The 26,965-nt window shown below is 34.2% G+C and overlaps 1 protein-coding gene and 1 pseudogene across 4 annotated transcripts in view; both read right to left on the minus strand.

Annotated features, from left to right (window-relative positions):
• Window positions 1-751: 751 nt before the first annotated feature.
• Window positions 752-1,272, minus strand: LOC105552543 (annotated as a pseudogene). Its single transcript, XR_001008029.1, has one exon. The product of XR_001008029.1 is annotated as a thioredoxin pseudogene (transcript).
• A 19,016-nt stretch (window positions 1,273-20,288) lies between these two features.
• Window positions 20,289-26,965, minus strand: part of NLGN1 (neuroligin 1) — a 991,256-nt gene continuing 984,579 nt past the window's right edge. For 2 of the 3 annotated variants that reach the window (XM_011998237.1, XM_011998236.1), the window contains exons 5-6: window positions 23,974-24,763; window positions 20,289-23,158 (exon numbers count right to left, since the gene is read on the minus strand). In XM_011998237.1, the coding sequence (XP_011853627.1) occupies window positions 22,336-23,158; window positions 23,974-24,763 (1,613 nt within the window). In that variant the 3' untranslated portion in view covers window positions 20,289-22,335. The remainder of the gene's footprint in view (window positions 23,159-23,973; window positions 24,764-26,965) is intronic. The other variant, XM_011998235.1, reaches the window with a different exon arrangement.

The raw sequence follows: 26,965 nt of genomic DNA on the forward strand, positions 1-26,965 counted from the left end.
CAACTCATTCCTATTATCGTCCTGCTACCATGCATACTCCATAGCCTAAGATATTACTGCAAACTGCTGCCTCCTGGCACTATGATGAAACTCAGGTTTGGGGAGGTTGAGTGACTTGGCCAAGTTCAATCAGCAATCTAGAAGCCATGTCCACCTTGTTCCCCTCACTCCTGCCCCAGAAGTGACTGATACATTGTGATTTAAATCTATACTGACCCTGTGTAGAGGAGACAGAGCTGCAGCAGTCGGAGGGTCAGGAGCCTCACAGAGAAAGACAACAACGTGTTGCCTAAACCAGGATCAAAGCACTATGAGGATGAGAGGGAGGAGTATGAAAATGAGGAGGATAGTAAAGAACGGAGGATGAGCACATGCAGGACATAGATGACCTGAATGATTTCAATGAGTAACCTGGTGATGGAGAGGTCAATGATGTGGACGTGGGAGGCCACAAACAGGATCAGGACAAGTGAACAATCTAGGTAGACAGGGCGGGATGGTCTCAGGAAGCTTCCATGCCAGCTCCAACTTTCCTACACTCCCTGAAGAGCAAACTGATGGCTTTTTTTTTTTTTTTTTTTTTTAAGAAACATCGCTACAGAAGAGATTTCTGCTTCTCTGCTCTACTTGTAAGGAAATACTATACCAAAGTCATCTCTGAGTAAGAAAATTCAGAAAGTAAAATTGAAAGTGATTTATTAAATTGCATAGTTTATCTGTTTTCCATGAATGAATCTCTCTTTTTTTTTTTTATGTGTTAGAATTAATGTTTTATTGTCACACAGATGGCAACTGAGTTTATGTCTTCATATTTTATATTTTCTTAAATTAAAAAAATTACAAGTTTTAAATAGCCAATGGCTGGTTATGTTTTCAGAAAACATGATTAGACTAATTCATTAATGGTGGCTTCAAGCTTTTCCTTATTGGCTCCAGAAAATTCACCCACTTTTTGTCCCTTCTTAAAAAACTGGAATGTTGGCATGCATTTGACTTCACACTCTGAAGCAACATCCTGACAGTCATCCACATCTACTTCAAGGAATACCACGTTGGAATACTTTTCAGAGAGGGAATGAAAGAAAGGCTTGATCATTTTGCAAGGCCCACACCACGTGGCTGAGAAGTCAACTACTACAAGTTTATCATCTGCGATGTTCAAGGCTTCCTGAAAAGCAGCCTTGCACTCGATCTGCTTCACCATCTTTGCTGCTGGGGTCTGAGGAGTGGCTGTAAGGACCGATGGAAATGGATCCAAAGCACCAGACCGAGCTTCCCATGAATGAATCTCTAGTTAACATAAATTGGTTAAAATCATACACACTGTAATTGAAATTATTACCCATGAGGTGGAACCAGAGAGAAATAGATACTGAGCTGTAATGCATTTCACTCATCCCAACTCATTCTTTCTGTCAACTGTGCACCCTCTGCCTTCCTTTTTAAGATTTGTACAAATTTAAACAAAGTCAAACTAAGCTGGAATAAAGGCAATGTGGCATGTGTATAGTCAAGCAAGAAGTTTGTTTTGTGAGACGAATAAGCCCTCACATGTATTCAATTACTGTGCTCCAGCATGAGGAGCCTGAAAACCCTTCAGATGATTGGCTATTTAGGATAGTGAAAACTGATCGAAGAGTGAAAATAAATAAGAAATTTGGAGAGGCTTGGAGCTCTTATGATGTCAAAGAAATGTTGGCTGGGAGAGTTTTGAGGAAGTAAAATTAAAGCAATTTCTGAAGTGTTTGTAATTCAGATCCAAGCTTCTCAAGTTGCAATGTGCATCTGGGGATCTTGTGAAAATGCAGATTCTGATTTAGCAGGTTCATGGGAGGTCTCTACATTCTTCTTCTCCAACAAGCTTTCAGTTTGCTGACACTGCTGGTCCACAAATCATGCTTTTAGCAATAAGGTTTTAGTTCATATTGGCCATTTCTGGGTTACTGAACTACTGAGATCCCCTAAATAATGACTAATATTTATATTTTGAAAAAAATACATTGCCAGTAATAAACACGTCTAAAATAATAGTGTTCTTACCTGGATTAATGATTTAGAAAACCAAATACTAAGTCCAAAGTGAACCCCAAGATGAGCTTGAAATCAATGAAATCAGCTGTAGAACCAGTTTTAATCTATATGAAGATCGACCTACGTTGTATCTCCTGTCTCTAAGTGTTGAATTATTCACATAAATGCTTCAGAGCAGCCTCCCATAAATCAAAGGGAGAGAATTAAATTGGGAATAGTATGGTGAACAATGGTGAGAAATCTTGAGCTCCTAACCTGATTTACCTGATTATTCTCCCAGTTATCTTTCTCTTGTTCTGACCAAATCATTCCTGGTGATTTGTTGGCCCCTAAATTTAGCCCCAGGGACTCTTTCATCATGGTATATGATTTTTAAGCTCTGTGATTTTAAAGACTTTTCAGATTGATATTAGATTCAATATTGAAATGTCGCAAGTTCTTTGTGAGAGAACTTCTGCAGAAGGTTGGCAGTGGTTTATCCAAATGCCTTTTATTGGTTAATAAGTTTGGACAAATGTGGCTCCATCATAACAATGATTATTTCTGATGAAAGTATCTGATCAAACTCAATTTACAGAAATAATGTTTTATTCCATTTAAAAATAATAAAATATTCCTTTTCCCTTCTCAGGACAGTTTGGTTATGTAAAGATTGAATTATTTGTATAAATAAATTCCATTTATTTTCTTCATTTCTCCTGATTTTCTTTTAATAAATGATCCCTGAACACTAGAGGCAAGAAAGTTGACCAAGCATCTTAATACACTGATTCGAACAGTAAAAAGTTAAGTCCATTACAAATTGTATGTAATGCTTTAAATGTAGAGTGAACTAGTCATCAATATGCTACAAGTGGAATTATGATGATACAAAAATAGGCTTTGATAATGCTTTGTTTTACCTGCCTCACGAGATTGCTGTGAGGATCAAATGAGATAGTCTTTGAAAGTAATCACTAAAGCCTAAATGGTATTTCTGGCTTTGTCCTCCTTTTTACCAATCCATTATATTTAAGGTTGCCAGATTAATCTTAAAGCATCAGCTTGATTACATTTTTTCCAGCTCAAACACCTTCAATTTTCCTCTCAACCTCTTTCTGAAGCATTGGGTTTGGTTTCCCTTGGCATTTAAGAAACATCACACTGCCTTTCTAGTGTTATCTCTAGCTATTTTCTATTCTAACCTCATATATCAAGGCTACTGGGTTACATTATATATCCCCTAATTTCCTGAGTCAAAATTTTTATTGTCTCCTACACATTGTCTCTACCCAGTTTTTCCATAGGGACCCTATTATCAAACACGTCCAAAATTAGGAGCATGTAAGTATATTCTTTATATATTTCCTATTATCCATTCCAGAAAAATCCATTCCTATTATCTAAACCAGAAAATTGGAGTTACTGTCTTTCTCTTTCTCTCTCTTTCATCTTCTCTATCTCTGTGTGTGTGTGTTTCCTACACATTTTTGTCAGGCCCACCTTCACGTAGGAAATATGTAATTTTTCTTTATCTGTTCTTCTCCCTCAGGATCACCCTCGATAGTTAAATGCAACCATTAATTCTATCAGATATTTTTCAAGCCGAATATCTAATGATTCTTTAATTGGACAGATATTTATGGAGCACATGCCATGTGTTGATGGTTGTGTCAGTTTCCTATTGCTGGTATATTACCACAAGCTTAAAACAACACATTTATTATCTTACACTTCTGGAGGTCAGAAGTCCAAAATGAATCTCACTGGTTAAAATCAAGGTGCTGGCAGAGCTGCTTTCCTTCTGGAGGCTCAAGAGGGAACTCCATTTTCTTGCCTTTTCTGCTGTCTAGGTGTTACTCACATTCATTGGCTTGTAGCCCTCTTCCATCTTATTTATTTATTTATTTATTTATTTATTTATTTAGAGACAGAATCTTGCCCTGTCACCCAGCCTGGAGTGCAATGGCGCAATCTCGACTCACTGCAACCTCTGCCTCCCGTATTCAAGTGATTCTCCTGCCTCAGCCTCCCAAGTAGTCGGGATTACAGGTGCGCACCACCATGCCCAGCTAATTTTTTGTATCATTAGTAGAAACGGGGTTTCAGCATTGGTAGCCAGGCTAGTCTTGAACTCCTGACCTCATGATCCACCCACCTTGGCCTCCCAAAGTGCTGAGATTACAGGCATGAGCCACCGCACCCAGCCCCCTTCCATTTTTAAAACTAGCAACACATTCTTCCAACCTGGGCTTCTTACATATCCTTCTTCAACTCTAACTCTCTTTCCTCTCTTTCACGTATAAGACTCCTTGTGATTACATTTAGGGCCCATCTGGATAATCCAGGGTAGTTTCTGCATTTCAGTATTCTTAACAATGACATCTGAAGTCACTTTTTCCATGTTCGATAATATATGCACAGGTTCCAGGGTTTAGAATGTGGACATCTTTGAAGGGTAGTGGTGGAATTATTCTGTCTACTATAGCTGTCTTCCTAAGTAGTGTAAACACAGAAAAATATTATGATGTAGTCCATGCCCTCAAGGAAATCAAAGAGAAAGCAGTCAAATGAGTGAGTAGCTACAATATGCTGTAATTATGGCTCTGGAATTATGATGAAAACTATATAAAATCTGGGGGGATCAGGGGAGTCTTTGGGAAGGAGGGTTATCTAAAACATAGAGTCAAAATTCTATTTGAGCCTTTTGTTACATTTTAGGAGGGAGGATAATGGTACTAAAATAAGTTGGTACAATAACCTAGTTTCTAATAGCATCAATCAATCAATCTCATGTTATCACTTTTACAGTGGAACAGACTGGCTTAATATAGATACTAGTTCCACTCCAAAGATATAAATAGGAGTACTACGTGTATATATCATATTCATATACATATTCTCTCTTTTTGCCTTTAGAGACAAGGTCTCATTCTGCTGCCCAAGTTGGCATGCAGTGGCCTGATTATAGCTCACAGTAACATCAGACTCCTGGGTTCAAGCAATCCTGTTGCCTCAAAGAGCTAGGATTGAACTACAGGCGCACATCACCGTACCCAGCTAATTAAAAAAATTTTTGTTTGTAGAAGGGTCTTTCTAGATTACCCAGGCTAGTCTTGAACCCCTGACCTCAAGCAATCCTCCCTCCTCAGCCTCCCAAAGCACTGGGGTTACAGGCAAGAGCCACAGCACCCAGACAACATATTCTTTATGTATATGTTGTATACCATTTAACATATATGTAAGTGAGAGAACACATATGTACATAGAAAAGGATGTACTTTTCTATGGGTAAAAGGAAATAGAGAAACCAGGAACAAAATTTGCCCTCTGAGAGCTTATACTCTAGAAGGGGAATAAGACTTGGGCATAAATGTTTACTGAAACATAAGGCTGAGAGAGTTGACTGTCATAGAGATATAGATATAGTACTATGTGTTTGCAGGGCTGGAAGTGAGTGTTTTCAGCTTAGAGAAAGTAGAGAAGACTTCACAAATAATGTCTTACTTGAGCTAAGGTCTCTAAGGATGGGAGGCTGGGTTTTGGTCATGTTGGTGATGAGAGAAAATAATATAAAAAATGACATATATCTCCACATTGCTATTAGGTAGAGGAGAAAAGAGTTCCTCCTGGAGGTCTCTGGGTCTTTGAAACAGCAGTAGAAGAGATGTGAAATCCAATTACAATTTCACGTATACCAAACAGAATTATTCACATATCTCTACTGCTCTCACCACATCTTCAGAAAGATTTCTGCTGCAGTGCTCTAAGGGAAACATGTAAAAATAGATCATATACTTCCTTGTTGGAATAGGAAAGATGAAGAGATTCACAAGGGGGAAAACGTGCTGTGACTGAACATTTTCTAGATAAAACACAGAGAAGTTTATTGCTTTGAGAAATTATTTCACAATAATTCATTCAGTATATATTAAGCACCAGCTCTGCAAAACACTGTGATAGATAACATGAGGAATACGAAGATTTTAAAACATCGTTTTTACTTTTCAATCCATCTAGTGTGGGAGTAAAAACAGAGACTGAGCATATTACAAAGCAGTGTGTGATTCATGCTACATGATTAGGATACAGAAGAGTGGGAATTCAGATCAGTTCTAGTGGGTATCATGAGGGAATTCTCATAGAAGAGACAACGCCTGAATCTGGCTGGAAAAATAAGTAGGATTTAATAGACCAACACGTGCACATAGGACTGGGGAGAGAATAAATTGGAAAGGATAAAATTTAGACAAAAAGAATAGTATGAGAAAAATCACGGGGGTAGCAAAGTCAAGATATATTTAGAAACCGTACATGCCCCTTTTTTCCCCAAATATGAACTGAGCAGTGGGCACAAGGAGAATAACAGAAAATGAGATAGTTCCTGACTTCAAGGAGTTTGTAGCCTTGAGGGGGTACTGAGAAGCAGATAATTAAAATAAAATGTGATTTATATTGTGGCAGAAAAAAAGAAAGTCAAGATTTTACCTAGCCTAGGAGTCACCAAGCAGAGATGCCTACCTAAGCAGAGCTGTCATCTTAACTGAGTTCTGTCCTGAGGGGTTACGGTGAGTTGGCCAAGGAAAGAGAGGGAAAATAGAGAAATCCATGCAAAGATTCAGAACAGGAAGATCAAGATCACAATGTGTTTGAGGAACTCTAGGCAGTTTCTTTGTGGTTGGAGTCCAGGCTACATAGGAAGAGAATAAGGAATTGGATGCAAACAGCAGCTGGGTCATACAGGACTTTTTGAGACCTGATAGGAGGCTATTTTAACATCTAGGTAAGAGTGGATGAGGGTTTCAAAGTATGAAATGGCAGTGACAATTAATGAAGAGAAGAATCCATATGAAACGATACGGGGCACATGGGAAGGAAATTCCTCAAATCTAGTCTCATTGAGAGAGATTTTACCACAAGAAATTTTCGTGAGTGTATTGCTACAGAGAACAGTGATGAAAGCACACTCAGGAGTAAAGCTAAAGGCTACACCTTAAGAAAGGCAAGGTGGTGAACGCAAAGACAACGGACAGGAAGTTTGTAAGTAAGAAAAGAAAGGTTGGGGGCCGTGGAGAGCAGAAGTGACAAAGGAAAACAGGAAACACTGGATTTGCAGTGAAATGTAATTTTTGCATAGAGGCTAGTGTAGACAAAACTAGGTGGAAGGTTGCCTTTGTAATCAAGTCACCTTAGTTGGGCAAATGCAACTTGATAGATCTTCTTATCTGATGTACAAAAGTATGATTATTTGATTTGGCCAAGATCTTTAAGGCTGAATTCTCATAACAAATTAAAAAAATCTCAGGAGCCTCAAATCGCCACTCCACTTTACTGTACTGCTGGTCTACATAGCAAAGAATGAAGGGTATATTTCCTGGTAGGAGAGCAGAGTTACCCACATGCTACATGTATATAAATCTACAGTTTTATATTTCTTGGTTTTTTGGTGAGAAGAAAATGTAGTTTAACATGGCATTCGGACTGTGGAAAATTCCAGAGGACGTTGTCAAGATTTACTTGCTGCCAATATTATCTTCAGGACTCCTTCTTCCCTCCTAAGGTTTTTTTCTGCAACTAATAATTCTTTCAGCTTCAGCCCTAATTACTAGGGCCCTTAATCTTTTCCATGGTTTTATAGTCCTTGAAACAAACATATGTGCTTATTATTGAAGGCAGCTTTTGTTTGCCAGAAACAAAAATACTTAGAGATCATCTTCTTTAACACATCTTTTCACGTCTGCTACACAGCTCAGTTCTCTCCTTCTAACTCATCCTTCACCCAACTCCCCCCAAATTTTTTATTGAAAACTGTTCACACATTGCTAAGCTCTTTTGTTTTGTTTCTAAATACACTGTGTAGTATTCGTGTAGAACGGCAACTTAATATAGACTTAAGATATGAACATTTGTTAAATATACTTGACCACCAACTAAAGGGTTTCTTCGTAAACACTCTTGCTTACATGGTACCCAATTAACCTTTTATCACTTTTCAAAACATGCATAGCTTTATGGCATAAGCTCATTTATCTTTGCTAAAAGCCTTCATAGGAATCTGAACAAAAATGTTTCTGTTAAATAGTCAACTCTAATGTGGAACTTTTTATTGCATTTTTAACATTTTTTTTCTTGTTCCTAAGCCCTTTAATGATTAGAGTAAAAATGTAGATAAATAATTCATATAGCAGAGTATAAGCTCCAAGAGCCAGTCTCAAAAAATGATGACCAGAAAATCACAGATGCAGTAGCAATCTTGGACAATGGATGAAGAAATGATGCAAAAAACTTAAATTAGAACTTTCTAAGCAACCAAAAAAAAAAAAAAATAAATCAGAGGACTGCTTATTCTATTACTCTACAAGCTGGGAAGAAACCCAAAACCACCAAGTAGGGTATTTTTAAAACGCCAAGACAACTACTATAGTCTTTAATAGTACGTTACTTGGTGGAAATCACTGGCAATCTTACAGCAGCATCTATGAGACATTTGGTTTAGGTCTGTGACTCCAGGTGCAGGTGAAGGTATACCTCTGTTGTTGCCCGTTTCTGACTCCAACCTAGATCAATACACTTACCCATCATAGTTCTTTCATTTCCATTGATTTTCTTTTGATCATAGGGCTGAGAAAATTCTTAAGCTATTTTAGTGTTGAGTTTTTAAAATATGGTCTGTTGACGTAAATGTATGTACAGACTGTTATTGTTTAAGTGAGAGAGCCTTCCTTTCACTGATTGGGTCATTTTCCTTTTTGGGATAGTGTTTGGAATTGGGTTTCACATACTAGGAGGGCAGGTCTTAGTTGTAAGCATGTAAGAAGACACTTAGAAGTAGTAATAAACCTTGTGTGGCTTGACTAGCATCTTGCTCTTCTACAGTCTTACAGATTTCAGTAGCTGAAAATAAAAAGTCCTCAGCTTTACAATAAAACACAATCCACTTAATTCAGGTCTGAATTGCATTCAAACCTTATCTGGGAAAAAATAAACCTAAATCCCTTTCTTACTGGTTATGTCAATATACATTTTAGATGGATCAAAGATTTAACTATAAACAATGAGGCTGTCCATACAGAAAAAAAGATGAATGAATTAAACGTTGAAACGGGGAAGGTCTTTGTATGCAAGAAACAAAACTCAGAAAACACAAAGCAAACACTGATATATTTCAATAATTGAACACAAGAAAAAATTTTCTGCCTAGCACAAAATAACATAAAATTCAAAGAAAAGTTGAGCAAAATTATTTGCAACACACATGACCAAAAGTACTGATTTTATTTATCTATAGAGAACTCTTATAATTTCATAAGAGATTAATAAACAAATAGAAAAAATATACAAAGTAAAGGAATACATCTAATATAAAAAAGAAATACAATGACTTATAAGCATAAGAAAAGATGTTTTACCTCAGTTTAAACATGCAAATTAATACAATAATGATATTACATTTATATTGAAATGGAAAATATAAAAAATTGATAACCACAGTTTTGATTAGAGAGTAGGGAAATAGATACTTTAATACACTGTTTGTGGAATGTAAATTTGAATAACACCTTTTTAAATCAATTAGGAAATCAGTAGAAAAAAACCTTAAAATACACTTTTTCCAAACTTTCTGTTTGTAAGAATTATCTGTACTTACATTCGTGTGCACAAATATATATTCAAAGATTACATTCCATTTCTTGTAGTACTTTCTGCTTTTCTCTGCATTAATAATTTTGATTTTGTGGTGTAGTTTCTACATTCTTTCCAAATTTAACAAAAAAAAAATGTAAAATCTATACAAATAACACTTTTTTCACTGATGAAACATGTCAGTTTTAATTTTGTTGTATAGATATTCTTTCTACAACTCCCCAGCTTCATACTCTGAGCTGTTCTCCAGTCTCCTGAGCAGTGATCCTGGTTTTTTATTTCCTCTCTCCCCTGAATGTATGCCTTTGTGGACTGATACAGTGAACTTACATTTTGTTTGAATATAAAATTCTATATGCTGATCATAATTCTTTCTCGAAAATATTATGCAATGTCTTCAAGCTTCCAGAGCCGACATTGAGAATTCCTTTTGTTCCTCTGAGGAAGCTTTGAAATTTTTCCTTTTTTCTGATGCCGTGACATTTTGTGATGGTGTGCTTTCATGGGTGGTTTTTCCATCCATTATACTGGGCAGTTTGTAGGCCCTTTCAATTAGTAAACTCATGTTCTTTAAGTCCGAAACATTTTCATGTATTATTTATTTTATTACAATCCTATTTATTTTATTGTAAAATATAATCCAGGTACAGAAAAACATCATGAAATAGATGTTTGGTTTAAAACATCATCATAAGGAAAATGCTCAGGTAAAAAACACCCAGATTAAGAAATAGCACTTTGCAAGCCACTGCAAAAAGTATCCCTCCACATGGACCATCTCAATCACAGCTTATTTCCTTTGTTATCAATCAACACTATTTTAGATTACTGCATCTTGCTGTCCTTTATAATTTTATCACCGAGTCGTACTTCCTGAAGCAGAAATTGTTTTAAAAGTATTTGCAAGTTTTTAAAAATCTACGTATTTTCTCTGTATTTTTTTTTTCAATTTATTTACTGAGGAAACAAGAAAATTTAATTGGGAAAATTTTAAATAGTGTGAATTGTCTGATTTCATATCTATGGTATAATTTAGCATGCTTCTTTGATGTACTTCCTGAACCTATATATTTTCTGACAGTTGAACCTAGAGACTTCATCATATACAGGTTTGGTTTTGACTGCAAGCCTTTTCAAAGGTAATCTTGTGTATATCTATCCAGGAGGCACATGATGACTCATTATTTCTAATTTTGTGATGTTTAATACCTAGATCCACTGATTCATTGGAAGCAATAAAACAAGTGACAGCTGAAATTCTAATACAATAATTCCTTCTTTTATTAGCTGAGATACTTCTACGAAGAGTGAATTCTCATCTACCATTTGGCTACCTTGATGTACAGTTGGTGGAGGAATGGCAGGACAAAATATTTAACTGTTCTTTTTACTTATGAGTTTTCAAAACAATGAATTATTTTCCAGTTATCTGCCATAGGTGGTAGATGTTTTCTTTTTAATTATTATTCACTTTAGAATTTAAACTCGATTTGTTTTCAATTAATTGAAATTATCCTTATTGATGTTCAAGTTGTCTTATCTTTAGATAGTGAGATCATCTTTGTATTGGTTCCGATGTCCTTTAGATATATTCCTAGAAGTCTTTGACAAGATATTCCAGGTTCACCTTCTACAGTTTGTTCCCCAGACCTCTCTTTCTATGTGTGTTTGTGTGCGTGGTGAATTTTTTAAAGTAGGAAATGTTCTTTTAAGACTACAATCTGGTCCTTAGGGATGCTCATTGCTACTAGTTTGATCATAGTTTGCATAACATTTTTTAAAGTGTTCATTCTGACAGTTGCACTTTAAAATTGAAACCACAAGGTGGGTTTTTACTTAACCTCTTCTACTCTGATTCAGAATATCCTTTCTTCCACATTAAGAGTGCTGGTTCTCAAAGACAGTGCAGTTGATAGAATTAGCATATCACAATATCCCTCTGCTGTATTCTGTTACACAGAAAGCAGTTTCAGAGTAGCAAGAGCACTGCTACCACTGTAAATATGATTATTGAACATAATGAAAATTTTTACCCATGATTTTTGTATTATCTTTATATTTCTTATAGCTGTACTGTGTCTTCATTGTCAGAGCATGCAACCAGTTTACCCTGTACTCCACCATATAGCCCTCATTTAGTCTTAGCTCTCTGGTATTTAGTGCCCATTATCAGTCCTTATGTCCATGTCACCCTTCTGTTTGTCTACAGGTCTTTTTCTGGTAAACTTCTCAGGAGGTGTTCATGGTAACAGTATTCCCTAAGTTCTTGAATGCCAGTAACAGTTTGTCCATGCCCTTCGTACTTGTAGGAAAGTTAGTTTATGACTGAATATAAAAATAACTAGCTTACATTCTAACTTCTTATCTTTCGTATGTTACTTTAGTTTTTACTGGTATAAAGCATTGTTTCTGAAGTCTGATGATGATCTAATTATATAACAAAAGAGTCTTCATTTTAAGAGATTTGGTGATTTTAGCTAGATGTGAATGCTTGTATTATTTCTTTGATAGTCAATAATCTTGTTAACATATGTCTTGAAGTTGGTCATTTTTGATCAGTTATTGCAGATATTCAGTGTGCTTTTTGAAAATGTGACAACAAATCTTTTTCTGTTGTATTGTAAAAGTGTCTTTGAATATAGCTTTCATTGTATTTGTTGTGTTCTCCTTGTTTTGGTTTTCTTTTTTGAAGGTTTCATATACATGTATATTGAATCACCTTTTTCTATCTTCATATCACTTATGCTTGATTTTTTCTTATTTCTCCCTTCCTCTCCCTCTCAGCTCACATCCTCCATTCCTTCCTTTTTGAAACTTTTTAGATTTTTTCGACTGTTTACTATTTATTCCTATTTCTTTTTGAATATTTTTCTGTCTCTTAAAGCATTCTTTGGTCTGCATTTCTTTTAATTTAGTCTTGATTTTAAAAATTATTTTTTCTTTTATTTATAATTCTTTCTTGAGTTATATTAAAGCATCTCTTAACTTTTCTAATTCTGACTTATGTTGTTATTTCATAGGTTGTATTATATTCTTAAGGTTTTCAGTTTATCTAATTTCTATCTCTCAAGAACTTATTAGAATTTCTTACCTGGTATCTCTTTTTCTATTCCTTTTTGTTCTGATAAGTTTATATATTTTTTAGTCCTCTCCTTACATTTTGTGAAAATTAGCAACAGGGAAAAAAACACACATGTCTTTTATTCCCAGTATTTAATCAGCTCTATTTTCCTTGTGAATTTGTCCTTTCCTTATTTAAACTACAGAAATTTTCTATCCACTCATATTAATTAATCTTTCATTGCTGATATGTGTTGCAAATACTTACTTTCAATATGTGCTTATCATCAGTTTTTTAAAAATCTTGTTATCTGATGTTTTGACATTTTAATTTTAACTTTTCTTTTTCTTTATTGTTTATGTTGTTTTATGTCTTGTTAATAAATTCTTCCCTACTTCAAGGACATGACAATGTTTTCCTATGCATTCTGAAACATTTAAAATGTGCTTTTATGTTTATATTTTTAATTTGTCTGGGATTGATTTTTGTGTGTAGTATGACATAGGGATGTTTTCTCTATGGGTAGGGATAGCCATTGTTAGCTGAGGCATCTCTCCTTTCTCTTGATTTGTATTTCCCTTTATATGCCATGTTCCTCTTTCTTCATAGATCTGTTTATGGGTTCACTGTTATCCTACACTGGTCTGTCTCTGAACTGATGTAACCCTCTTTTGATTACAATAGTTTTATAGTAAATAATGAAATATGGTAGACAAAGTATTTGCTGCTTATTCGTTCAATTCAGAATAATCTTGGCTATTCCTGACCCTTACTTACCTAAAGTGTGTAAACAAACAGTGTTGAAATTTTGATTAGAATAGCCTTGAATGTAAGGAGAAATTTGAAACCTATTTTTATTTTCTTCTGTTTTGTCCTTAGAGCTGACATATAGTGTCCTCACGTGGAACATTTCCAGATAAATTTTAAAAAAGAATATGTGTGTGTGTGTGTGTGTGTGTGTGTGTATATATATGTGAATATATGTGTGTGTACATATATATGAATATATATATATAATGCCCCCCACATACATACACAGAAAATACACCTTTACACGTTTACACATGAATGACATATATGTAGAGATTTATATACAAATTGGCGATAGTCAATGTCTTTGGGGAAAAAGACTAAGGGATTAGAATCTGTAGTAAGAGAGATGTCTACTTTTCACTTTAAAATATTTTGTTTTATCTTATGTATGTATTACTTTTTCATACAAGGAATCCCACTTTAAGACCACACTTGACTGGCCTAAATCCACATCTTAATTATGATAGGTGATTGGTGTGAGAATGATTTTTCTACATCTTCTAACATTTAATACAATGCACCAGGAACCCAGAAGTTCCCAAATGGAAAGTTTAGAGTAATTATCCAAGTTTTCTTACTAAAGATGACTATGATGTCAGGCAAATATTTCACATGGAAAAAAATATATCCTGCAAATGTATCTGATAGCGTATTTTGTGCTGTGTGTGTAGAAGAGAGGAAGAGTAATCAGTTGACTGCTAGTAATGTGAGAACAGGGACCACATTTTATTCACTTTTCTATCATTGACAACTAGCTCAGTAACATACATAATAGATGCTTAATAATAATCTTTTAAACAATGAATTAGTGAATAAGCACATCAACAGGTATTAAAGATATTTTGAGAGTGGTATGTAGGAGTTTGTTGTGGGGTGCGATACAGAACCTGGAACATAAAAGGGCTTAGTAATTGTCACCTGTTGCTTTTGTCAGTACTTTACACACTATCTCTATTACTATTATTCCAGAGATTTATCCTCAACCTGATTCTGCTGGTATTTTTTTGTTAGTGACTGGTTGAAGATAGAAGTTTATCACCTTTGTTGATTTCATTACTCTGAGGTGGATAGATAGGTCTCCATAGGCTGTAGTACTGTACCTAATGAGGTAGAATTTAATAGTGTTTAATATCTTGAACGTACAATAAAACTCAAATGATCAAGGGCAGTAGAAAGACAGAATTTGCTTAACAATAGTGCATGTAGAATTTTTAAAGTTTTAGTAGAAAGTACATCTCAATCTGAATTATCAGTATGCTATGGCCAACAAAGAATGTAATAGTATTGCAAGTTAAATTAAAATAAATATAGTTTGTGTAATGAGGAAGTTGATAGTGGAACTCTATTAGGCAGTGATGAACTATACGTAAGTGTTTATTATGGTCAATCCTAGACATTAAACTTTCCAAGAAACTTAGGCTTGGGAGCAAATTTGGAGAACAGTGATTAGAATTGTGAAAAGACTGCACTATTTTGTATTGCAAGTGGGATTTTTTGCTTTGAGGAGAAAATAACTTATGGAAGATATGAAAGCTATCTTTAAATATTTGAGAGCAATTCAGGTGATGAAGACTGTATGACCATGAAAAGAAAACAATGGAGCAATAAATCAATATAAAAAGATATCTCAAATAGTCCAAAATGTAGCCAGCTGTTTTAGAATTCAGACCCATGGCAGTGTTCAATGGCAGACTTCACAATTACATGTTGAGGTTGTGGCAAAGGGTTAAGGAACCACTTATGGGGCTGGATCAGATGAGATTTATGCTGGAAATTTCATATTCCATGAAATTTGAATTGGCATACTGTAGCATGACTTCAGATAGGGCTGTATTTATTATTTGGAAAGATGGCTGCCAAATACCTTAACTGGTGAACTGGCTCAATAGAATTCAACTAACATTTTTTTTGAACTCAAGAAATGTTGATTGGTGTTTACTGTTTTGAGACATGTAAAATAGACAAAACGAGGAATTGTACAATGATTTGCTACAGAGTATAGCATAGAAAGTGGTCTAAATCAGTCCAAATGTTTGAACCTATTCCAAACTTGACAATGGTTGTATGTTAGTAAGTCATAGAATTGGCCACGTGTTTAATACCCATTATGTTGCCTGACACATAGTAGACACCATTTGTTGAAAGAAGAAATGACTAATTTCTTTGACCGCTTGATTGATGTTCACTAGTTTCTAACCTGCCTGAGGAACAGAGGAAGCCAATTCCCAAGGCACCAGTTAGTTAGATCCCCTTTTAAGACTTTCAGCACAACTTTACCTCCTTGGAGAAGAGGCCATAACTAGTAATAGGATAGGCCATGGAAATAGGAGCCACAGTAACTGGTAAGAAGATCTCCTGTAGTGCAGAGGAAGGCAGCTCTGAGAACAAAGTTGAGTATTTTCAGGGGAGATAGAAATGTTTTAACTAGATAGTCAATCAACTCTCCAAAATTGAGACAGTACTTCAAATTAGAGCATTCCATTAGAAAATATTGCTTTCACATGAACATTCACAGAGTATATTTGAAACTTTTTTTGAACTCAGAAATAACATCCTGCAAACCATAAGGAAATATAAAACTAGTGAAAATGTAATCATATCAAACAACATCAAATTTTACAAAACATCAAAACCTGTTTATGGAAAGTGAAATTGTTAGAATATGTTTTTTAACTGTTTAATTTATTTGGTGCCCATGGCCATATGTGGCCACAGAGACTTGTAAAGCAATGCTAATTCTTTTATTTAGCCATTGGAAACATTTTTCTTTAGGCTATGTATGAGGAAATTCTATGATGTCCTCTTTGCTGTATTGTTAACTTGGGCTATATACAGATGAGAGATGATCTTACTTCACACAGTCTTCCTACCAAGATCATTACTGATTAGATAGTATAGAACCATAAACATTTCAGTATAGGTTTTATTTTTATTTGTTTCTAGTGACACGATTTGATCAAGACTTGGATCAAGAATTAAATTTATGATATCTTCCTAGATATTATTAATTTTGTTCTCTAAGAATAATAGATCTATGATTTAAAGAGATTTATTTAAATTCCTTTTCTCTTCTTTTTAAAAAACTGTCACACATCTCTATTTAAAACACTGTTTGGATGCAAAAAGTCATTAATTCAAAATTGAGAAGTTTTTCTTCCTTTTTTTCTCTCTCACTTCCTCCTTTTTTCCATTCTCTTCTTTCTCCTTCTCCCACTTTCCCTCTCTCTTTTCTGAAAAATTGTGTCCAAGCTTCCCAAATCTATTCTCTAAATTCTTGCCCTGCATTCACCAAGAGGTGAAAAGATAATAAAATATCATTGTTTCCATCAAGTGAGAACTGTCAGCAGTGGGTAAGCAATACAAAGATTTTTGTAAGAAAACACTTATCTTAGTAATGTTTTTCTGTGAGGCAAACAGAGAAGAAATTATTTCTGAGTTTAAAAATAGTCAACACAACTTGGAAAACATGGTAATATTTATTCATGATAATAAACATGTTTTTAACGAAAGCCATAGATGTCCAAACACAAACTGAATCATGACAACCCAATGGTCTTTTTCACAAAAACCGTGACATATGTCCCATTAATTTGCTAAATGATATGAATGCAGAGAAAGGATGAATCAAAACCACTAAAATCCTTTTAAACACACCATCTAGTTTAGATGTCAACTCTGAAAATGGCATTCAAAAATGGTCCCTCTGTTTTACATTTATCTGCTGAGTTTTTGTTACTGTACCCTTACCAATTTCTTAAAAGCTTTAATTGTTATCATTCATTTCAACTCAAAACTGCTAGCAATTTGGTTTGACTTTCCATAGAGGACTAAATTCTGTCACATTAATATATATGTAGGTAGTTATACAATGTCATTTGTAAGTATATGGGTCTGAAAGGGTCATTATAAATGTTATATAAACCATATAGTATATAGGGTATATATACTATGTGGTGTATGTAATAGCTGACTAGAAAAAAAATATATACCTATCTACTATATGATTATCTCTAATAGCTTCAGACTTCTTTTAAATTAAACTTAATATTTGGAACATTTTTAAAGTTTGTTAGAGATTTAAATTTTTATTCTTAAGTACCATCAAGCCAGATGCCTATATAATTGTCACTTTCAAAAATTTACCTCAATCTTTCCCAGAAGCCATTTGGATCCATCTGATATTATTTTAAAAATCAAATTAAATGTAAAAATGTCTAAATAAACTTGTCTTATTGGTAATTTATAATATAGTCTTCCCATTGTACTCTTTAAATTGAATTATCAGAATCTGAAAATTTTAAAAAAAGCTAAGTTTTATAAATAAAATCTCAGGAGGAAAAGGCACTTAAGCCCTGCACGTGGTTATTCCTGTCTGTATTCTCCACAACCCTTATCAAATGGAATTGATTTCTGGCCTGCATACAAATACAGCAAAGTGCCAGAATAAAGTCAAATCAGAATGCTTATGAAAAAGAATCAAGTTGGTCACCAAATGTTTCACATCAGTAGGAAATTTCTTTAGAGACTTCTGATGGCAATTTGAAGGGTATGTTGCTATCAGATCAAGTGCAGGAGAGGTATAAGGCTACTGGAGAAATTCCCTTAGGTTATTGACCAGAAAGCTAAAACATTTGTCGTAACAGGAAAGCTTGACAAGATAATTAAATGAATGATAACAAAATCTCAGCAGGGAAGTGCCCATTAATTGAATGTGTTTGGAAGCATGTTTTCACAAGTATAATTAAATTATCTAATTCCCATTCACATTAAAAAGTGATAGTCTATACCAACTAATTACTGGAAATGAAGGAAAAGGCCAGTACTTTGAACCAATAACACAGAAGAAAACAAAATTACTAACATCAAAAGGCTGCCATATTTGATAGCTTCTTAAGAATTCAGTTCATCATTTCACCCTTTGAAAGTATTTCAGTGAAACTCGCCAAAGAAAAGAATCCCAGTAACTTCTATTTGGTAGTGTCTTTAAAGCTGGAACACATTTCTTACATTCTTTGTATCCTTTTTTGATACTAATATATGTGTCAGGATGAGTGTGCCAGGAGGTGAAAAAACTGTTGTTATAGATATAACAATTTAGTTTCAGCACTTCACTTCTGTAAGAAAATTAGTGCCATCTGTTTTCCTTTTTAGTGCTACATATAGTTGATAATTTTTAAAAAATGTTGTTGCTGTTTTCATGTACAGATCAGGAAGTCTGAAATAAAGCACCATTTTGGTCAACTTTTATATCTGAAATAAGGAATAAAATAATATATATTCAGATTTTCTGCTTTGAGTTGCCAGCAAGATGTCTCCAAATTGGATATTTTTAATGCTTTAGCAAATTATTTTCCAATTTGCATAAAGTTAGTAATAAACTTTGTTATATATCTGTGGTAGCCAATTAGATTCTGTTCATAGTCAACATATTCAATAAAGATTTAAAACTATGAAATCTGTCACTTTTATTTTTCTACACTCATACTCTAAAACATTAATCTGTTGGTAAACATTTGGCAAAAATTTTATATAACAGCAAAACAATGAAATGAAGTTCACTTTAATGTAATTTTTATATAAATTATAAGCAGCTTTGCCTAATTTTTAATCGGAGCCAGGAGAATCTGAATTAACAAATAATGACAAAAATATTATTTTAATTTTTTACTTACATTGTTTTTCAAAGAAAATTATTATCTAAGTAAACACATTTTCAACATACTTTCTAAAATTTAGTAACAGTATTTATTTTTCTTGCATATAAAAATTATGTTTCAGCTTTAAAAACAGTTCTTAATGTTCTGTGTAATTGTGGAACATCCTTTTTCATTCAGAAAACTAGAGACTGGAAATTATAAAAGTAGCAACTAACACTCATTCACAATGACTTTATCACGTGACTGGTGAACAGCTATTAAACCTAGGCTGCTTTATCTTCCATAAAGTTATTCTACCCTAATTTAGAGAAAATAATAGGGCTATATTTTGTTTTCCGAAATCATTTTCCTAAATTAATATAAAGAGGATGACAGTTATGCTATATATAGGTAGATTGATAAATGCAGAGCAATAGATTGGTAGATAGCTGTAAATATGGCCATCGTTAAAACACAATATTTAATAGAATGTTTGGTTTTGCCAAATGAAGCAATGCATACAAAAGTATTCATTCATATCTTATTTTGCTGTCATTTCTATTCTGTTCTAGTGTTTTGTTTAATTAATACAGTAAAATACAGTGTTCCAATTGAACAATACTTCAGATGCTAAACAATTATTTCTATTTGTGTACACTGGCAGTTCATAGTTTAAAAGCATAACCACCTCAGTCAAAAACTGCATGTAGATCACTCTGGATTTTGAAGGCTTTTGCTTCTAACAGAGATTTTTTTTTTTTTTTAATTATGGAGGAATATATACATTTCATTGATAGATAACAATTGGGAGGGGGATTATAATCAAATAAATTCCTTGAAATAGATTTTTATCTTTTAGTGTCAGTTTAATATCTTGCTCAGTACGTTTACATTCTCTTAGCATGGCAACTTTCTATTCATTACTTTATGGTAGTTTAATCACCCCCATTTTATGATCCTAGTTATTTGTATTCCATGAAATATTGCACATTTCTTTTCAATAGACCTTTTCCTTGATGACCAGAAGTGGAACTTATGTTTCTAACTGAAAACAATTGACACTTTATTTCTACAACATCTGTACCTAAGAGATATTTAACAACACAAAGCTAATCTTTCTTTTCTTCATGAATTTCTGGAGCTTTTAAATTCATAACATTAAAGTTTTATGAGTTTCATCTTAGATGAGACTTGCCTTTAAATACATGTTTGTGTTTTCTATGAAAGTTACCTATGTGTCTTCAAAAACCCGACTGGTCTAATCTAGAAAAATTACTCTTTGAGACAGTCATGTTTCTTTGTTTTTCTTTTCCTTTTTTTCTTTTTCTTTTCTTTTCTATTTTTTTTTTTTTTTTTTAGAAAAAAGAAAGACAAAACAGCAATAAACATTTTAGCTCTTTAATGAGCAAAGATCATGTTTCTTAGCATTGGACTAATAGTCATTATCCAGATTATCTTTATTTCACACAATGACCAGTGACATGGCCAAGATGTACAAAGTTGGTTCCATCAAGTAGTATACAATTTTTTTGTATAATAATCTTTCATTCTTGAAAAAGAGTAACTGAAAAGAAAGGTTTCTGTTACTGCAGTTAGTTTGTCAGAGAAAGTTCTTTGCATTATCTTATAAACTATCAAAATTGCTAGTCATCTGAAAAAATGTAAAAAAAAAATCACATAACTTTAGTCTAATAGAAATATAGTACAGGTAAGAGAGAAAGTATTTATCAGGATGTGCTCTTTAAGTCCATCTCATTTTTTTTTTTAAATATAAATGTACATCTGATTACATATACAAACATTTGGAAAGGTCTGTGATATACTGTTACTGGTAAACAACAGGGGGATGAAGAGTTTCCTGTGGTCTGAGAATATTCATTTAAAATCACACGTATGTGTAAGACTAAAATCCTCCAGGTGTTGACTCTCCTAGGTTCTGTATCTACGTTGCACTCTACTGAGATTGCGTGAGTAAATTCCAGTGAATGAACCTCAGTGAGAAAGATAAGTGATGTAAAGAGGGACATAACTTTATAATGAATTGTTATTAGTAAACGTTTTGTCATGCAGCATAAGTAAATCAATGAACTCAGAACTATAATCAGAGTGTTAATACTGGGGCATCCTCATATCATGAAAGACTGTTGCAAGTAACTCTTTGGACACACTTCACCTTACCAAAAGGAACAAAATACAGAGTAACAAAAAAAACACAGCAACTTATAGATCCTGTACCACATGTCCAATTAGGGTTATAGTTCTATAAATTATCTAGATGAGAATGAAAAGAACATTGAGAACAGGGAATTTTTTTTCTGGGATTCATATCAGCGAGTATTCACCACTATACCTATAGTTTCTTCAAATACCTTTAATAACTAATTCCTTCTATATTGAAACTACTGTGAATTATTTTATTGTAATTACTTTTGCCCCTTAAAATCTTTAGGTTCTGCCAATTGATGGAGGAAGCTTCTATTAAAAACTCCAATGGGATCAGAAGAATTTTAATTACGGCTTAATCAGCAGCACAGCCACCAAGCATATAAATTATCATGCACATCGTGCTAAAAATATCCAGTTTCCTTTATCCCCACAACTTTATACTGACAGCACTTATGTGATAATGTTGTACCTGCCAGTCTTTAAACTTCTTTGTTTTACTGGCAAATTTCAGCATGAGCCTTTGCTAAGGCCATTAACAGCATTGACGCTTTGTGTACTTATCCAAATATGTAAATATGGTCTACACAATAAAACGGCTCCAAATAAAAACTGGTGAAAATTATCTGACATTCCATTGGTGTGTCCCTTGTGCATATTCATAGTTTTTTTATTTTTATTTTTTATATTTCAGACATAGTTCTTTCCTGTTTGGTGTTCCACATGCCTAATTCCATTATGTAACTTAAATCTTCAAAAAATTAATTCTTGAATGTGAATGAAAAAGTATCATTCGGCACAATTGCTTCAAGCAATTGAAATTTGTTTTTAAAGTTGATTTGTATATACACAATTCATTTTTTTCAAAACCCCCAAAGTTCTTGATATGTATATTCACATAACATTCCTCCTTATTTAAATAGTAAGTCTTGTAGGTTGAAAGCCAAGGAATCTTCAGTAATCGTTTACTGCAATCCACCAAAAAAATAGTTTGTTTCTGTTATCTGGCTATACCCTGGTTGTTGAATGTGAATGGGGGTGGGGATGGGGATGGGGCAGAGTATTGTTCTGTCCTCCAGTAAATGTGTTGAATGTGTGTAAGGGCTGAATCCCTGGTATGGTGTTGGGAATCATTGTAATGGTGTTGGGTGTCATTAAGGGAACATCATCAGGTGACCTCCTCATAGCTAGTGTGTAATCTGGGGGACAGGCGGTCCGAAGAACCACCTCATGTGGATGGATGGACTCACATTCATGATCCAAATCAGTGTGCTTCATTTGGAGGGACATGATTTCTTCTTCTTGTGCATGGGTTAGATCATTGGTAGTAGTGCGCTGAGGGCTGCATCTCCTATGAACATCATGTCTCCTCTTATCCTTTTTGTAGTACAGGGCTGCAAAGGCCAAGATGTTCAGAAACAGCAGTGATGCTCCAACTGCAATAGTGACACTCAGCTCTGTTGAGTAGTCCCTTTGATCCACTGAAAATGGACTTGGTTGTTGTTTGGGATCATCCTGCTTGGCAGTGGGAAAGGCTGACGTGACAGGTACAGAATTTTTTCTCGTAGGTCTGAAAGTGATGTCAGTTGATGGCACTTTAGTTGTTGTAGAGGTATACTGAGAAATGTCATTGAGATTATGCAGATGAGGTACCAACTCCAACCAGAGGTTCACCTTATTGGCTCTGTAATGTTCTTTAACTCTTGGTTTTAATCCAATATGGAGATAAAGTTGGTCTTTCTGGGAATATCTGGTCCATGCTACTTCTTCAAAACGGTTGGGTTTGGTATGAATGAATTTCGTGTCTTGAGGGACTGGTTGATTTGGGTCACTAAAAAGGAAAAGATAAAGTTATTTTGTTTTTTACTTAAAATCACACTACTTTAACATATAATAATTAAAGAGATGACTCAGCAATGCTTTAGATTGTTTTTTGAATTAACTTGGGTCAATTTAGAAATATAAATCTCCTAGCAGGCAGATTGTTCGATGAGTAATAATGTAAGGCAATAAGTCTCACATTCTTGTTCTCTCTGCCTATCCTGAGATGGGCTACTATCTACCCAAAGATTTTAAAGAATTATTTAAATACTCACATACGTATGAGTTGTCTCATAGGCAAACTAGCAGAGATGACACGGAATAGTGGAAAGGAGTTTTGATTTTAAATTAGTAGATAAAGGGTTGAGACTAGGTTCTGCTATATACCAGACATGTGACCATCTCTATGACACTCCCAGAACCTCAGGTCTCTTTTTCGTAAAGTGGGATTAATAGTACCTGATCTGCCAGATTCAGAAAGGTAGTTGGAAGGATGAAAGAGTGTTGTGAATTACAAAGCACTATAAAATAATATTTTGTACTGCTGAACAATAGTAAGTCTTGTATAATTCAAAAACCAAAAGCATATGTAATTAAGTAACGCAACTGAGATATGTACTTTCTTAACAAGCTTCTAAAACACCAGAAATAATAAAGCAATGACTTTTAAAAACACCATAATGTAGAATTAATTTTGAATGAAGGATTGTAATATATTGCAGGTATTAATCCAATATGAGATTATCTGGGCATAAATATCTATTATTTTAAAATGGTTAAAATAATATTTTTATTAAAAATAAACTTCATTCCTTAGGTACATACCCAGTTTTAGCAAAATTTGTCCAGTATGTCATTACAACTGCACTCAGCATCACATCATTTTTGGAGAAATTGCAAGGAAATAACTCTGTAGGACCAATCATGGGGATTCCCAGGACATAGGGAACCTCGTCTCCGTGGGCTGCATCAGCCCAAGCTGGAACCTGATCTGTTTGGCAATGATGGTAAAAGGCATAGAAGTACGTAGGTGAACCAAAGTTTGAGTGAAGATCTGCTGTGGCTACAGCTGGTGCCACCCACTGATGGTCCGTAAACAAAGCCAATAATGTCTTTCTTCTGGTTTCAGGGTTATGACGGTCAGCCCAGTCAGTATACATGAACTTAATGGTTTCTCTCAAAACATCTTTGCCTTCAGGATATCCGTATAAATTATCAACAAAATTTGAAACAGCGAAGTCAAAATCACTAGCTGATATACCGTCATCGCTATCTACTATATTTTCAACAAATTTTAACCCTTCCCCTTGGTTCACTCCTAACATTATATCGTAGTTGAGAAACTCTCCTTGCTCCATCAATATCTGAGGGTCATCTGGTATTACATCACCATCAATCACAGGTCCAAAGGCTATGTGGTATCGAGCTGGTTGAATATCTTGGTCAACAAGTTCTTTGTAAGGCTTCTTCTGTAGGCATTCCACTAACTCTACTGTATCTGAAACATTGCAACCAACTTTTGTGGCCAACATTCTAGCATATTTTGCAGGTTGAAAACTAACAGCCCAGCTGGAAAGGGCTGTTCCACTTTGAGCTATTGCTCGTTGAAAAAGTCCTATGGGAAAATCAACAAAGAATTTTAGATGATCTTTGAGTAATGTTGTGGTAAAACAGTAACATCTGATATTTTAGACATGTATATAAAAACCCAGATACAACTCAAGAAACAGGGAGATAGAGAGATTTTTGCTTAAGGGAATTACACAAAGCCAACTGCAGGGTATAGTGGATTAGAGAGGTGGATCTAATTCTTCTGCTTTGAGTGGCACCTGCTTTAGGGATCAAGAAGCCTCAAAGAGGTAGCAGGCAAGAAGAAAAGGAGAAGATGTAGTGGTACAAAGTCCCAAATATGTTCTTCAATGAGTGTGTAAATACTTATCATCAACATTAACCAGATGGGGCCAATCTTCTCCTATTCAAGTCCTCAACAGACTCTACATTGTCTGTTTGGAATATTTCCTCTAGCTTGGCTGTGTCTATCTTCCTTCAAAATAGTTCTATATATTTGTTTTAACCAGATGTTATTTGAAAAAAGAATTCTTGAAGGCTCACACAATGACTGGGGCTGGCTGTTTGTTTATACCCTGGGGTTGGCCCTGAATTCACACAAAACAGAATATTACTTTAGACGTACTCTTTCCAATCTTCATGTCAGACATAGTATGCTGAATATTCATCTTTCAGAAGAAGACATAACATTTGAAGTGTTTTCACTAGGCTAAAGAAAAAACCATCAGCAGACAGATTTAGTGTGGTGTGATTTAACTTTTGCCACTGTTGAATGTACACTACTACTTTTATCATAAAAGATGAAAAGCACATGGTCCACTGCTTTTTACTTAATTGCATTTAAGAATTGTAAATGATGGTTCCATATGCAGTTTGTTAAGTGCTGCATGGCATTAAAATTTACAAATGTACTTTATCTTCTCATTAAGGTATTTTTCTGATAAAATTCTTTTTTAAAAAATATAGTTTATCTATTTGCTTTTAAATATTTAAATTTATTATCAATTTCCAAATACAGCTTTGTGCTTCAGTTATTTAAAAACATGCTTAATTATATTATTCATATGTGTTAATGAGATAAAAACTCTTTTCACAAAGGTGTTGAAGCACTGTCTGAATTAGAAGGAGAGTTTTAGATATTTTTAACCTAATATGCCTATACATTCAACATGTCTGTAACATGTTCCCATACAATTCTAAAGCTATTTTAAAAATCTAACAGTATTAATATACATTTATTTTGGTTTTCTGACATCTTTATAAACATTTTTTAGTTTACTAGAACAAAGTATGCTAGAGCAAATGATACAAATGCAGATAATTTTAAAAATTATGTAGCTGTTCATTAACAGTTGCTCAGGAAAATATTTTAATAAATAAAAATTATATAACTAAAATAGATCTGGTGATTTCTATAATATTATTTCCCATTTCAGGGACTCAACATTAACTAAATATACTGAAAGAGATTTAGAAGGAAAGGCACATCATGTTCAATATGTCCTAAAATATACCACCTAGATGGTATTGGGAACACCATATGTTTTATCATTAGTGAAAGTGCCTCTTGTGTGGATGCAAGATGGGGTTTACTCACGGTATATCCAGGCCTGAGCATTGGTGCAGCCCTTTGTGGGGTTTATTGCCTTTAAAGTTTACATCTACATTGGAGGCAGAATCAGCTTGATGATTTCAAGAGATTTTTTTTGAGCATCTCCCGATAAAATCAGGCAGCTCAGTCTGGAGATAGGTTTAGGCCAAACCTAAGTTCATGTCTTTTTCCAGAGATAGACAGATTTCCCTGAAGTGTATAATAAAATGTTGTATTTTCAACAGTTTGCATAACCATTTCCCACTGTTTACTACACCATCAGCTGATGACTAGCAGTGTTAGCTGATGAACTAACTGACTCATCTCTTAAACCGTGCTAGTTTTATACTAGCTAAAGGTGGCTTTCATGTCAAATTTTGATCAAGTGGCCCCGAGAAACCTATATAGGTGGCTTAGTGTTGCTTTAGTCACATAGTGGCATTAGGAAAAATACTGAGATTAGAACAATCTAATCTGTATATAGGTGGCTTAGTGTTGCTCTAGCTACATAGTGGCATTAGGAAAAATACTGAGGTTAGAACAATCTAATCTGTTTAATTAAAAACCACTAAATTTATTATTTCAAAAGAAGCCATTTCTTTACAGATGAAATCTCTATTGGAAATGTTCATCTGTGTTATTTTGTCATCTTGAATC

The sequence above is a fragment of the Mandrillus leucophaeus genome, unplaced genomic scaffold (assembly GCF_000951045.1).
Source record: "Mandrillus leucophaeus isolate KB7577 unplaced genomic scaffold, Mleu.le_1.0 Scaffold563, whole genome shotgun sequence".
NCBI lineage: Eukaryota > Metazoa > Chordata > Mammalia > Primates > Cercopithecidae > Mandrillus > Mandrillus leucophaeus.